The sequence below is a fragment of the Ambystoma mexicanum genome, chromosome 4q, assembly GCF_040938575.1.
Source record: "Ambystoma mexicanum isolate Mex_15411 chromosome 4q, UKY_AmexF1_1, whole genome shotgun sequence".
Taxonomy (NCBI): Eukaryota; Metazoa; Chordata; class Amphibia; order Caudata; family Ambystomatidae; genus Ambystoma; species Ambystoma mexicanum.
In genome coordinates, this window is record NC_090928.1 from 199131130 (window position 1) to 199145820 (window position 14691).

A 14691-nucleotide genomic window follows, 5' to 3' on the forward strand; every position below is an offset into this window, starting at 1 on the left:
AAGTGACATGGCCTTTTTTCCCCACATTGCAATCAAGTGCCACAATACCCTTGGTGCAATCATTTTGACACACCCAGGCAGAAGCGCCCTTAAATGTGTAAGGGCTAGCACATTGCCTCTGCTTACATGCTCTGCCCAACCTCTAGATTGATAGATGAGTACAATGCAATCTGCAATGCCGGGGCCCTAAAATGTGAAACCCACAACCCCCTTTGCCTGTGTCTTAAGATTTTAGTTTAGGGAGTACCAAAGTTTCACCAGACACATTTGGTCTTCCTTTTAACCTCACAGCACTTCAAAATCAGGTTTGGAGGTAATATTCACGTTTAACAGCAGAAGCAGAATTCGGCGGAGCTCAAACTGAATCCTGAGATGCTGGAACTATGGGTGTTTTCGTATATACACCATGAGTAGCAGTGATTCTGACGGATAAGGCTGACACAAGCAAACAGCACACAGGTAACCACATCCACGGGCATGCAGGTGATCCTCTCTCAAGCTCAAGGAAAGATTTAAAAATGGGCCAAACATAATTTTACATATTTATCATCAACTAGTTAAGGCACACATTGTTTGCAACCTGAACTAAACTGAAGAAAGCAATTCCTTAAGTGTGTCGTATGGAAGTGTGCGCTACTGTAAAAACGACTCGGCTACATGTGTTGAGGGGAACTTTTGACCCTAATATCACAAGAAAAACATCCGTTTAAAACATTTTCAGTCCAGAAACCCATCGCATCCTGCAGAGTACTGCTCATCACGTGTTTTTTTGACATAGGGGCTAAGAGCATTAATTGTGGTAGGTGTTGGCTTCTAATGAGCTGCTGCTTTCCTGGAGCAATGTTCCCACACCCCCAGCGTGGGCCCCTACACTTACCAGGAGATGGTGGTTGAATTTTGGCCTGTTTCTTGGACTCTGCGGTGGCATACACCTCTGGTGGGGGCTCCTCGCCACGTTCAACTTTGCACTCAAAAGCAAAGAGGTAATGGATGTACTGCTTCTTCAGGGAGCTGGCAGCGCTGCTGGAGGTGCCCACGTTCAGGTTGGTCGACAGTTCGCGCCACTTCTTGCTTTTATTGACCTAGCAATGCAAATGGCACCATCAGCGGAGTGCGGCAAGTGGACGGCTGAGCCAGTAACACAGGAACGAAGAAAAACACTGACAATGGCGGTGCACTTTGCGTCATTTTATTTGCCTCCTTTAACTAAGGCTTATTACTCCTACTCAGCAAGCGCACAGGCAGCATTTACAGCTGCAAAACCATTACAGAACCCGCTGATCACAACATAAAATGCTCCGCCGTTTAAGAGTCTTGGGCACACTGCATCTTGCAGCGCCACCCAACCCTTCAATGGGGGCTAGTCTGCTGAACGCTTACAGCGGCAATTCATCACCAGCAAATAACACAGACATGCACACACCCCTGTTCTAATTAAAACCCCATCTCCTAGAAACTCATTTAAAAAGCAATAACAATAACAACTGTGTTATTTTGCAGCTCACAGTAATTGTTGTAGGACAGAGATGAGTGGAAAAAAACACGTTTTCCCCACATAACACTGTCTGTGCCTGGCAGAAAATGGAGCCCCTGCGCCCCAGTTGCCGACTCGCTTACTTTGCAGGCCTTACATTTGTGTGTAGCGAGTTCCAAGGCTCATATTAGACGTAGTTAAAAGCTTGCTGGACTTTGATTAGCACAAAGTTCAATGCCTATTTGTGTGGTATTACTTTAACAAGACCAATGGGGACTTTGGATACCTCCTAAAGGCGGAGTCAAATTCCATCAATTTCACGGAAGAGGAACTAGCATTCTTATTTATCCATTTTGTCTGAAAAGCTACTGAAAAGGCGGCATTTTTGCCTCGCTAGTTCTCAGATATGGCGTGTTCCGCCTGCAATGGTTCCCCTTAACTTACATGTAGACTGCTTTGTTTCAAGATATGCCTGCAGTGTTCCGCATCCACCTACAGACTGCGTTGCTACTAGATCCTAGGCTATTTGCCTTCATTTCTCCCTTCCACCTAAATACAGCTTTGTCTCTAGTGCCCAGGATCCACCTGCCGTTTTGGAGGCGTTTCCCTCTCCACCTACAGACTGCTGTCTTTATAGATCATGGGCTATTTGCCTTAATTTCGCCCTTCTACCTACAGACTGCTTGGATTCCCAGTGCTTCCTTCCACCTAAATGAATTTATTTCTAGTTCCAGGGGTATCTGCCGGAATTGCAACCTTCCACCTACAGTATGCCTTGTTTCTAGATCCCAGGATATCCACCTTCATCTGCTTTAGTACTAGATCCTGGGCTATCCGCTTGCATTGTTCCCTTCCACCTACAGCCTGTTTTGTTTCTAGTTCCACAGCTATACACCTGCAGTGCTCCCCTCCACCTACAGACTGTTTTGTTTCTAGTTCCACAGCTATACACCTGCAGTGCTCCCCTTCCACCTACTTACTACTTTTTTACTAGAACCTGGGCCATCTCCCTGCATTACTCCCCTTTCACCTACAGACTGCTTTGTCTCTAGTTCCCGGGATATCCACCTGCAGTGTTCTCCCTAAATCTAGACTGTGTTACCAGATCCCCGAGCTATCTGCCCATCTTGTTCCCTTCCACCTACATACACACTGCTGTGTTTCTAGTTCCATGGCTATAAACCTGCAGTGCTCCCCTTCACCCAGACTGCTTTGTTTCGAGTGCCTGCGCATTGGCTGCATTGTACCCTTCCACCTACAGTATGCTTTGTTTCCAGATTCAGAGATATCACTTGCAGTGAATCCACCTACATCTGCTTTGTTACTAGATCCTGGGCCATCCGTTTGCATTGCTCCCTTCCACCAACAGACAGTTTTGTTTGTTCTAGTTCCCAGGATATCAACCTGCAGTGTTCACCTCAAACCTACAGACTCCTTTGTTACTAGATCCCGGTCTATCCGCTTGCATTGTTTCCTTCCATAAACAGACTTAGTTCCTAGTTCCCCAGGATATTCACCTACAGAGTTCCCCTCCACCTACAGACTGTTTTATCTCTAGTTCCCAGGGTATCCACCTGGAGTGTGTTGTCCCACCACCTAGACTGCTTTGCTACTAAATCATGGGCTATCCGCCTGTCTTGTTCTATTCCACCGACATATTGCTTTGTTTCTAGTTCTCGGGATAATATTCACCTACAGCATTCCCCTCCACGTACAGACTGCTTTGTTCCCAGTTCCACAGATATCCACCCGCAGTGTTCTCCTCCACCTAGACTGCTTTGTTTCTAGTTCACGGGCCATCTGCCTGCATTCTTCCCTTCCACCTATAGTATGCTTTGTTTCTAGATCCCGGGATATCCACCTTTAGCGTATCCATCTACACTTGCTTTGCTAAATCAATACTTTGTGTACTACTGAACAGATGCATAAGCAGCACGCTGTGTGAGGTTGTATAAGAAAATACAGAAGATGGACCTAGTATTGGGTCTGACTGGAATCCTTACTTATAACAAGCACGTTTGCTTTTCCACTTATTCCCTTGCTTTTGCGACTAACGTTTCACTATTACTTTCAATTACTGTCAAGATCATTTATCAACATCATAATTGTTCAATAAAAACCTATTTGAAGGGTTAACATTAAATGAGCACATGTAAAATAATGAAGCGATTTTTATTAACGCAAAATGTTTTAATTTTGTTCCAAATAGCTTTTCTGAAGTTCATAAGGATGCTGGAAAAATTGCAGAGGTATGTATACACTTCGACTGGTACTCACAGGTGCAGAGTAAAATCAGCTTGAGAAGTTAAGGTCACAGCCTTTTTCCAGTTTGCCACCTTGCTAGGTACATAATACAATCCTGACAAAGCTGTGTATGGCTATTAAAATTTTTTGGTCAACTGCAAAATCAGTGAGACGGCTCAGATGGGAGAAAGCTTGATAATAACAGTAGAAGTAGCCAAAGAAATGTTAGTTTTTCAAAGCAACTTTCTCACAAATATGTATCAATCCAAAAATTCAACTCCATATGAACAGTGCGTATGCATTAAGAATGTCGGCAATTTTGCTGGGGAAATAAATTTGCCAATAAATGTGTTCACATCATGCATTTGTGGGTATGTTTGGATATTATTAGTGTTCTCACCATCACTTAACATACTATATGCGAAAAAAATACATCCTATTAGTGAGACCAATTCCCATTCTCTGAGAATATTTTTTTCAGCAGAGATTTCACTGAACAGAATATTTAATATTAAAAATATTTTGCTCAGAAACTACACATTAGTTGGGGATTTCCCCAGGAGACCATGTTACCTAGTCAAAATGTTCTTTAGACAACCAATCCTAAGAGAAAACATTTTAATCATGATTTTTTTTAAACTATGCAAAAGATTGCACCTGCACAGAATAAATCCCGATGAGGTATTGTTCTGATTCTATATTTTGATTGTAACTCTACATTCCCAGCTGCAATAGGACATTCTATATTAAAAGTAAGTAGCTCGCCATTATATGATCAACCTCCACATTTACATCCAATATTTCAAACAACTGAACATATTGCTGACAGAAGATGCATCCATGTGTGGTGTCGTGGCGGTTATTTGTGAAACCATTTTTAGCTGCGGTTGACAACACTAATCCCACATATTTTGCACCATTGGGAACGTTTGGTTCAACTACTTCTGGTTAAATATTAGAGTTCCAAGAGAATCTGCAACAATGACAATGAAGCGGGTGATTTAAGAACAGTATTTCTAGGTAAATAAAATGAAAGCATATAATAAACAAAATAGAAACAGCAATATAAAGTGATTCACCATCATTAAGTATCATCATTTATTTATTTCTGTTTTGTAGTTAATGAGGGGATGGACGTTACCTGCGCAAAACCCCCAATCTCCTTGACACAAAAATAAAGCCTGACAAGGTCCAGTGGCTTTTTGCCCACAGCAGGCAGCAGGGCGACCGGCGTCCCCCTATCTTCCATGAAGGTCAGGTACCGATCCACCCATATCTTACGGTCCATCTCGTTGCCCATCTCATAGAGCTTGGTGATCTTTTCTCCAGTGGTGGTAGATGAATTAGCTTTCTGAAATACAGGACGTGCAGAGAAGACTAAATCGGAAATATTTACAAAATGTGCAGACACTTTAAAAAAAAAAAAAAAGTTACAGCAGTTGTTCTAAAACAAAACATGCATTTTACATGTTTGATACCCATAAAATTAGCAACTACATTCCCAGACTCTTTATAGACTCTCAAGTCATAGGCAGTACGGTCATTTTCACTAAGCGAGCCAGTGCATTAGCTGTGGGGGCCAATGTACGAGACAGACGAAAAAAAGCGGACATCAAAAGAGTCCTACACACACACGCACATGATGGGAGGATCCTCAAAATAAGCATGCTGGAAAGTCTGCAATTATGCAGAACACATTTACTTTGCATATTCAAACAATAGAAACGAACTGTCACTTCCCCACAAGCATACTTAAATATGCCAAACCTAAATGAAACTTTACGAAATTGATCTGTAAACATTTGTAAAAGTAGAGACTTCATGCATTCTGCATCGCTTCTTTACTATAAAATGAATAACTTAACTTGAGCTTGACTTCATGATACATTAATGTACAGCAATACATTTTCGCAAATGTAAGAATTTAGCTTCCTTGCATGGCTAAATATTCTCCAATGCTTCAGTACTTTGTGTGATATCAGAATGAAAATGCAAGCACACCCTGAATTAAACGTTTTGTACATCACTGATGCATAATTAACTTTTAAATATTTTGTCAATGAAAATTGACATTTGTTTAGATTAAATGAATATAATGTTTGCCATAACCTTGAAAAATTGTAGCAATTTGAAGTGGATATATCAAACGATCTTGTTTTGAGACATGACCCCTCCCCCCAAACAGCGATGTCGAAGTCATTTACATAAGAGTGGGACAAGTAGACAACCTATAATCATGTTTGCACAAAGTCAAAAACACTTTCAGATTGGACCTATGTAGCGCAGATGCAAATGGAAGTGAGTGCAGTAGAAAGAGGAACCAGTTTTGGCGATTGCCATTTTAGTGTGGCATGAGGGCATAGTCTCAGTATTTCAACTTACAGCATTTCTTCTACATGCACCCAGCGCAGGTGGAAACCAGCCAGTCAGTTCCCTCCAATGCTAAACTAAAAACATCAGCATAAGCCTGCTTTTAGAATGAGTTGCAGACGGCATCTCGGTGCGCTTTGCTCCCCATCCAGCCATCCTCTTTGGCACCAGACCCCTCTGCCCACTAGCACCTTAAAGTATACACAGTATGGGTGGTAGCCAGGGCAACATCAAGCTGCCATGGACAGTGAGTAGGGGCTCGCGTGTGAGCCTGTCTCCCGTTCTCTCTGATGAATGACCCTGGTTGGCCATGTGCCTATTAAAAGGAAACTTTTATATATTTTCAAAACTACACTATTGGCAAACCTAGTGATGTGCCAGGTGCTAAAAGCATCAAGCCCTGTGTTCGGGGACGTTCAGAGCACATCAGCCCTAGCGGTGGTCCCTGCTTTCCTCAGCCTTCTAGATTTGGAGTGATGACTCATATCGGACAATAATTGCCCCCAAACGAGGAGCTTAATTAAGCAATAAGCCCGGAGCAGGTGGGGGGCATTACCGCTTCAGGTAATGCCCTGGAACATTCACTCAGGCTTTAACTGAGGCCCCAGGGCATTACCTGAAGCAGTATTACCCCCCTGCTCGGGGCATATTGCTATTAGTACCCCGGGCTGTAAGACCAGGGTACTAAAAGCAATTTTTTCTCCCAACTGAAAATAAGAAAAACAAAATGGTCACCAAGAAAGGGAAAACTAAGCCCGTTCTCTCTTGCCATGGTGTCCATTGAAAATAGAACAAAAATAAGTAAACAAACATAGACAAACATCACCTGCATGGTTCCATGGCGCTCTGGCAGATCTCGAAGGCAAGAAGATGGGGGTAGAAGTTAGTGGGGCTGAGTGGGAAAAAGGAGCAAGAGAGCCGTGATGTGCTGTTGGCAGCTTTAGTTCGGTCTACGTGTGATTTTCAGTTGGTAGCTGTCGTATGCTGTTGTGTGAGGCTGTGTGTGGTTTGTTTTGTTGTTTTTGTGTAGTGAAGTGCTTGTGGCTTGTTGTGCTGTAGAGATATGGTTGTGATTGGTTCAGAGTTTGAGAGGTGAATGCAGAGGGGTGAGTTTTTTCAGTACAGTTAGCCAGTGGCATCACTATTTAGATGTGACGCATGCTAATCTCCACAATTCTGCCTAAATATGACACATGCTAATCTCCACAATTCTATCTAGATGTGATGCATGCTAATCTCCACAATTCTATCTAGATGTGATGCATGCTAATCTCCACAATTCTATCTAGACGTGGTGCATGCTAATCTTTACAATTTTGCCTATATGTGACACATGCTAATCTCCACAATTAAAATTAAATGTAAAATTAAAGTAAAATAAAAATGGTTGCCTAGTTGGCCAGACAACCTGGAGCTGTCCAGAAAGAGCTCTTGGCCAAACTGGCTATGCTTTTTACCTAGTGACATGAAAAAGTGTGTCGGATCAATGGTGGAGCCGTGGAGGGGCCTCCACCCCCCCCTCTCTCTCCCCAGCATTCGAGGCGCCCCTTGGAAGCTCCCTGCAGGGCTGGTGCTCTAAGCGCCAGCCCGGATTTGAAAGAAAAAAAAATGACCCTGCTCGTGGCACTAGGCCGCACAGGACAGCAGGCCACTCACAGGTTTATGACATTGGCACTTTCCCCATAGAGCGTAGTATTGATAATGTGCTCAGGGCTGGTCACTCCTTTACTCAGAAGCCAAGGCAATTGTTCCCTTTATCAAGACTTTCACCAAAGAGAACATTTTTAAGAAGGCTAGCGACAGGAGAGCCTGATGTGGAAAGCAGATCTAATCCTGAACAATAATGACTCCCTAAAAGCAGCAGTAACTACGAGGAAAGCGTTTGGATAGGGCATGAAAACGGCCAAGGAGCAAGCCATTAAAGTGATCTGAATGAAAGCTGCCACTCAAACTATTTCTCGAAGATGTCATCAGGCTGACTTAAGACCCCACACAAGCATGTTTGGCTAAAGAGCTTTGCAGGCTAGCAGCAATCAAGGGAGGTAAAAGACACATGGGTCACCCCAGATTTAGTTTTTGCTAGCTCTTTGCCATTAATATATGTGGGCATGCACTTGGTGGGGGGAATCTTGTTACCCAACTCAGTTTGTCAATGATATAGGAGAAATCTATGATCATATGTAAAGGAATGTTTTGACGGCCAAGGTCCTTTTTAGTTAACTGCAACCAGGTCTTTGCTGGAACTAGCGGGTTATAATAGCAGCCATGGGGTTTGGGAGAAACGGTCTGCCTGTTATGAACAAGCATATCAGCTCAAGGTCAAATTACAAGAAACAGAGGTACCGCTTTTATCTGTCAATGCCTCCCAATTCAGCAGCCCTGAGCTGCTACGATGAAACAACAAAGCACATCTAAGATTTCCATGTTGACCAGCTCATTCTGGGTGGTGACTTTAAAACTATTCTGAACCCAATGTTAAACCGCCCATTTAACTTAAGCCTGATGTGAAAATTTCACTCCGAGGACACATGGATGCTAGAACAACAATCGGACCGAGATTATTTATCTCACTCCCCGCGGCACCATGCACACTCACAATTCAACTTTTACCCGACAATCGGTTTATTGACACCCAGCTGCTACAACTCGAGCATTGGCAGTATCGTGATCACTGACCAAGTGCCAGTGAGTCTGTCAATTGGACCTACACACACTCAGGAAATAGTTTTGGAGAATGGAGTTAAACCTCCACATAAACTAAGTTACAAAAAGTAAGATCGTGATCGGTCAGTTCGTCAAGCAAAACTTGACAGGACATGTCCTTAAGTGTTGGTAACCACAAATGTTATATGACAAGATACCTAAAGAACAACACAAGAAAGCATATTTTAACAAAATAAGCTTAAATTAAATGTTTGCGAAAAGAAGTCAAGGACATAAAAAAGCTAGTATGTAGTTCCCAAAGACCCAACCATTACCCCTGAGCTGAGAAGAAAATGCTTTCTCAAACTACAACCAGAAAAGGTGAAATATTCCTGCTTCAGAATGCTGCAGGACGACTTTGATCATCATAAAACAAGTGAGCAACTTCTGACCATAGACTTAAAATTAAAGTCTAAGATTATTTGCGCATTACCGGTGGACTTTAGTTGTTGAGAGATCAACTCCGAAGTCATAAGATTTTATGAAGGTTTATGCACATACAACAGTAATGTGGCCCGTTTCCTTGAAGAACCCTTCAACTAAGGCAATTGCAGAACCTGATGGAAGATAAAGGCAGAACTAGAGTATGCAATCAAAATGAATAAAATATACATACAGAGCCATGCTCTAACTGAACTCTAACATGACCCTGCGAATGGGAGGACACCCAGCTGAATTTAACCACCAGTTGCTATAACCAAGCTGCTGAGTGCTACATAGGAGATTCCTCAAATCCTTTATGGAAGGTAAACTACTGGGCTATCCAAAATATTTTTGATCACAGTGCTACTCAAAGAGGCCAATTTCCCAACTTGTTGGTGCAGCTACAGACAGATGTGTTTAATCATTTCGGAACTATAAAATACTAAAAAAAATTAAAAAAAAGTGTGGTTCAGTAAAATACTTTTCACAGTTAAAAATACATTTCAATAATACATAATTAATATTCACAATATCTAAAAACAATACAAGTAAGATCAAATTCAATCCATATGTATTATATCAGAAGCTACTAAACGCAAGTCTAGCTCGAGGCAGTTATCAATGCCAATGCAGCTTCCCATAGATTAGATTCTGGATGGCAATTATCATTGGGATTGTGTTGCCTAACCAGTATCTGCCCGAAAAAGGAGCTTTCAATGTTTGGACGTTATGTACAAAGGAACCCAACACTTTGTAGCATTTCTTATCCAATCTAGGGCATTGGGTAAGAATATGTTTAATAGTTTCAAATGCATAACTATTAGAACATAAATATCAAATTCTTTGGTTCCTCGCTATATTCAGCCACTGGCCCATTATTGCCAAGCATCGAAGTTGATTAAACCTAGTCAGCATAAAAAAAAACCTATAAAATACCTGAAAAGAATCTTAAAAAACACCTGAAAAGAATCGGTCCAACAACAATAAAGAAAATCATGCTTGATATGTAAAGACAAGATTTGTCGCAGATAACCTGAAGAGACTGATCCAGGCTGTTCAGAAAAGTCAACATACAGTAAACCCAGTGGCTGCAGTGTCTTTGGACAGTGAGAAAGCATTTGATTAAATTGACAGGGTATATTTGTTCGTAACCACGAGAATCATGGGACTTTGCCTCACATGTAGGAGATAGACAGGTCTCCTACACTGTAACCCAACATCCTCACCAAGGGGCCATCCTTACAACAGTTCACACTTAGAAGAGGTACTATGAAAGGGTGCCCTTCTCTCACCCTTATTGTTCATCATTGTGATGGAGCCTCTCATAATTCTACTGAGAAACAAAGAGCGTATCCAACAGCGGGCATATGAAAGCGAAATTCAGGTTATAGGCAGCCAATCTACTCATGGTGATGCAAGAAGCCCAGATGAGTTCAAGCTACAAGGTGAATTGGGGGCAAGCTCAAAATCATGCTGCTATCTGTCCCTTGCCAGAAAAACCTATTTGAAACACAAGAATTAACATTATGGCCAACGAAGATATAGACATTGGGATTTCACTGAATGCCATAAAGATGGTTACTTTGAAGTGTTTACTCTGGGACAAAGTAGACAAAGGTATTGTGAATATATGGCCTAGAGGGTCAATGCTGCCTCTCAAAACTCTGCAGAGTCCGTTCAGAGACCTAAACCAACTGATGCAAAAGCTGATCTGGGATAGGAAACCACGTCAGCTGGTATTGTGGAAACAGCAATTCCCATCATCTAAAGGCTAAATAAATGTGCAAAACATCAGGGACTAACATTTCAGCTTCTCTTAACGGCATATGCATAATCTGATGAGAAAGAAAATGAATCCTCGCAGATATCACATTGGGAACCCAAGCACACACGATTGCACCGCACACGAAAGAGAAAAATCCATTGGCAGAATGAGTGTGGGGAAAGTAAGATATGGGTGCCATGAACTCGGGGAGTTGCCCAATGTGGATCAATCTTCCGATCATGAAGAACAGCAAGGATATATTCTGGCCCAACTGTTGTGTGGGCGACATGCTCGAAAACAGGATCCGAATCCCCTTCAGATGCTTTTACCTACTGTACATTCTGTGTCACTGCTCGTACTCTGAATATATACAGATGATGAGATCCCTCACCAGAGGCATGATGGAGCACCCCCTTCTGCTTATACATTAATTCACAAAGCAGGGTATCACATCTGTGAATGGTCCCTCAAGAGTCCAATACAGATTACGTGGAGTAACCAGTCCTGCTGTCACAATGGTTGTCTAACTCACATGATTGGAGGATGAGTGTGCCTGATCAAGTTTGAGTCTTTTGGTCACATGGGTGGAGAAACAAGAGCAACACAAATGCTTGCTGCAGATGCAAAGATTCCAGGGGAACTATTGAACATCTGAAATGGTTCTGCCTGCAGACTCACGACTTCTGGAAAGTGATCTCAGAGAGTAAACCTACTGCTTGAAAGAGATATTCTAACATAGCTACTGACTGTAATATTTCAAGATGGCAAAGCATTCTGAAAATGGCCCTAACAAAGCAAATGACATTAACCCCCATTCTCCACCTCCTCTCTTTGGCTACTGACTGGATTAGTCCTGCATTTACTGGTCTTCAGCATCTAATGTTAACCTGTTTTAATCTGATTTCCCCCGGGGGTTGATATTTTATCTGAATGTTTTGTTAGTTATATTTTTGTTTACATACTTCCGATAATAACTGTACACTTTGGGATACAATTTCTACTCATGTAACCTTATTTCACTGCATTGGTATTCACATACCATTGCTTTAATTATGTGGTTAATTTTTATTTTACTGCATCACTGTATAAATATGCTTGTTTTAATTTTGCATTTAATGAAACTCTTGAAGGAACAATAACAGACTACATTTGGTAGACTCAACTGCGTAGTCTACTCTTTGTAGCTCAGATGTAGCAATTTTTGATTTCTAGTTTTATGTAACAAAAAAACTGCTTTGTGGTTTAAATGCTTAATAAACAACACCTGCAAATCAATGCACTCAGGATCCCAATTTGACATTAGCAGTGAATTTATAGCAAAGTATTTGACAGTGTGTCGGCTTCATTGTGCACTTACAATTCTGATCAGTATCTGCACATGGCAGAGATGGACTGGGGATCAACTGCATGTGTGCGCTGAAGGGTTCATGAACCTCGGTGAATTTCAGTTTCCTGTGCCCATCACTGCATATATATAGTGAATCCGATGTGATGAACTCTGCCATGTGCATGATCATCAATGATGGCAGCCATTGTAGAAAGAAAAGGTTACTCACCATAGGGACTACTAAACTCCTAGCATTTCCCGCCCCTCATTTACTCCATACATATGGGAGTTTGTCCTAAAGGACAAGGCTGTAGTTTTTTGCACAGCAAATGTTCTCAATTAAAATGTAGGTGTGGTGGCAGTGCACATGCATGGGCCTCACACGATGGCTCTGTCTCCTGGCAACGCCTGCCAGTTTCTTTCACCCCACCAAACCACACCAGACAGGTTGACTATCATCTTATTAGGCGGTGGAGGCAGGCATATGGAGAAAAGGGAACTCTAGACTAGGAGTATAATGGTCACTACAGTGACTAACTTTCTTACTCCTACGCCATTGTCCCCCTTTTCCATCATACCTATGGGAGAATAACAAGCATCACCCCCAAAAAAGGATTGAGAAAAGATGATCCAAACAGGGTCTGGAGCACAGCACAGCCAAACCTAGGTATGCGGTCTAATCCTAGCTTCCTTATAATAGTGCTTGCAGAACGGAGGAGGAGAGACCAAAGTGACTGCCTTACTGATGACTTCCCAAGGACAAATCTCTGGAAAGCCAATGCAGTAGTATTTGCGCTGAGCGTGCACATGAGTGCATAGGAGGGGTTATATTATGCATTTGGCAAGACCGAGAAATGCAGGAGACCATCAACCTCATTAGAAGCCTTGGGTGTTTGTTTCTCTGCTTGGGAACCAGAAAAAGTAATGAAAAGATTATAATCCTTCCCAGTGGAAGTTTCTCAATCAATGTAGAACTTCAGGATGTGTACATAAGCTTTGGAGTCATTTTTTGGTCTCAAACATCAGATGAAAAGAAGGGGGAGAAGTACTTCCTCGGTATTGATGTGAAAGGAGGAAAACACCTTAGGTAGAAAGGATGGATATGTCCTGCTAATAAGCCCTTTCCCAATGGAGGACTGTGTAGGGTCTGAGGCCAAAAGGGCTTGGATTTTAATTATTTGTTTTATGGCAATCGCCAAAGGTTTTGTTCAACAGACCATGTTAGAATTCCACGGGTCACAGAGTGCTGCAAAGAGCTTGTTCAGCCAATCAGAAATGGTGCTTGATAACAGGGTTAAAGTTAGATAACTTCATAGGCGCCGAACAGCTGTATGCCCCAACTGCCAGGAGGTTTGTGCAGCAAAAATTCATTTTCAAGTATGAAAAAGCTAGGGAAGAGAGGAAGGACAGAACTTCATCCAGGGAGCGGAGAAAAGGTTCAAACCCAGGCCTAAATGCTGCATGGCATCAGAAACCAGGAAACTAAGCTCAAGGATTGTGGGAAGGGGTAAGGAAGCTCCTCCTGTTGCAACAAGAGTTGTGAGAACAGAGGGAGAAAAACTGGTCCCTGAAGAGAGTTCTTTAGGTCAGAGAACTAGACTTTGTCAGCCCGTTAGACCTAACATCAATTGTCAATATCTCCCAAAGACCTTTTTCCTCTGAGACTTGCCTTGTGAACCAAGACAATGTGAAAAAAGGTGTAGGCTGTGAAGTCCTTCCACGGTATGCGATGATCGTTTTTGGAAGAACCAGCCGCAGGCCCAACCATGAAGTCAACATTCTGCCCCTGCGATTTCTTTGGGAGGGAAAAAGATCAACCCAAAGAATAACCTCCACGTGCCAAATGGTGGAAGATCATAGAGAACACCTGAGGGTGACTCTCCAATTAGGGTTTGTCTGGGTTTCTGGAGAACTCCGTATCACAGCAGCCATTCTCAAATTTTCATATTCCAAATTCACCACTGAGGGGGATCTTGTGTTTATGTATTAGTACATATAGGTTGTATTCGATCTCAACGAGGACTACCTTCAATGCAATAGCTGCAAGGACATTGAGAAGTATCTTCCTGAGTTCCAGCATACTAAGGTGCTCAGAGTGTTCTGGCCGAGACAAGAGGCATCTTGAAGGGTACCAGCCCACCTGATGAGATTAAAGACTGGCGTTGAAATAATCGAAAAAAGGGGGTTCGCAAAGTCCTGCCTCTAACATGGGAGGCCTTCGAGGACAGATGGCAGAATGATAACCTTTGCCATCAAACTGTTCCACATCTAGATCAAGATGCTGCTCAGGTGAAGCAGGTTTTCCTCATTTTGGGTCTGGCTAATGCAACAGCAATCATTTTCTCTCCTGATATTTGTGGACATTTGAGCACTTGGTTGTAGCAT

The 14691-nt window shown here is 42.4% G+C and overlaps 1 protein-coding gene across 4 annotated transcripts in view; it reads right to left on the reverse strand.

The window, feature by feature from the left end:
* The window catches only part of ARID1B (AT-rich interaction domain 1B), a 1170625-nt gene that overhangs the window by 66505 nt on the left and 1089429 nt on the right, over nt 1-14691 (reverse strand). For all 4 annotated transcript variants that reach the window (XM_069607734.1, XM_069607732.1, XM_069607733.1 and 1 more), the window contains 2 exons: nt 4860-5069; nt 878-1082 (listed from right to left, as the gene is read on the reverse strand). In XM_069607734.1, the coding sequence (XP_069463835.1) occupies nt 878-1082; nt 4860-5069 (415 nt within the window). The remainder of the gene's footprint in view (nt 1-877; nt 1083-4859; nt 5070-14691) is intronic.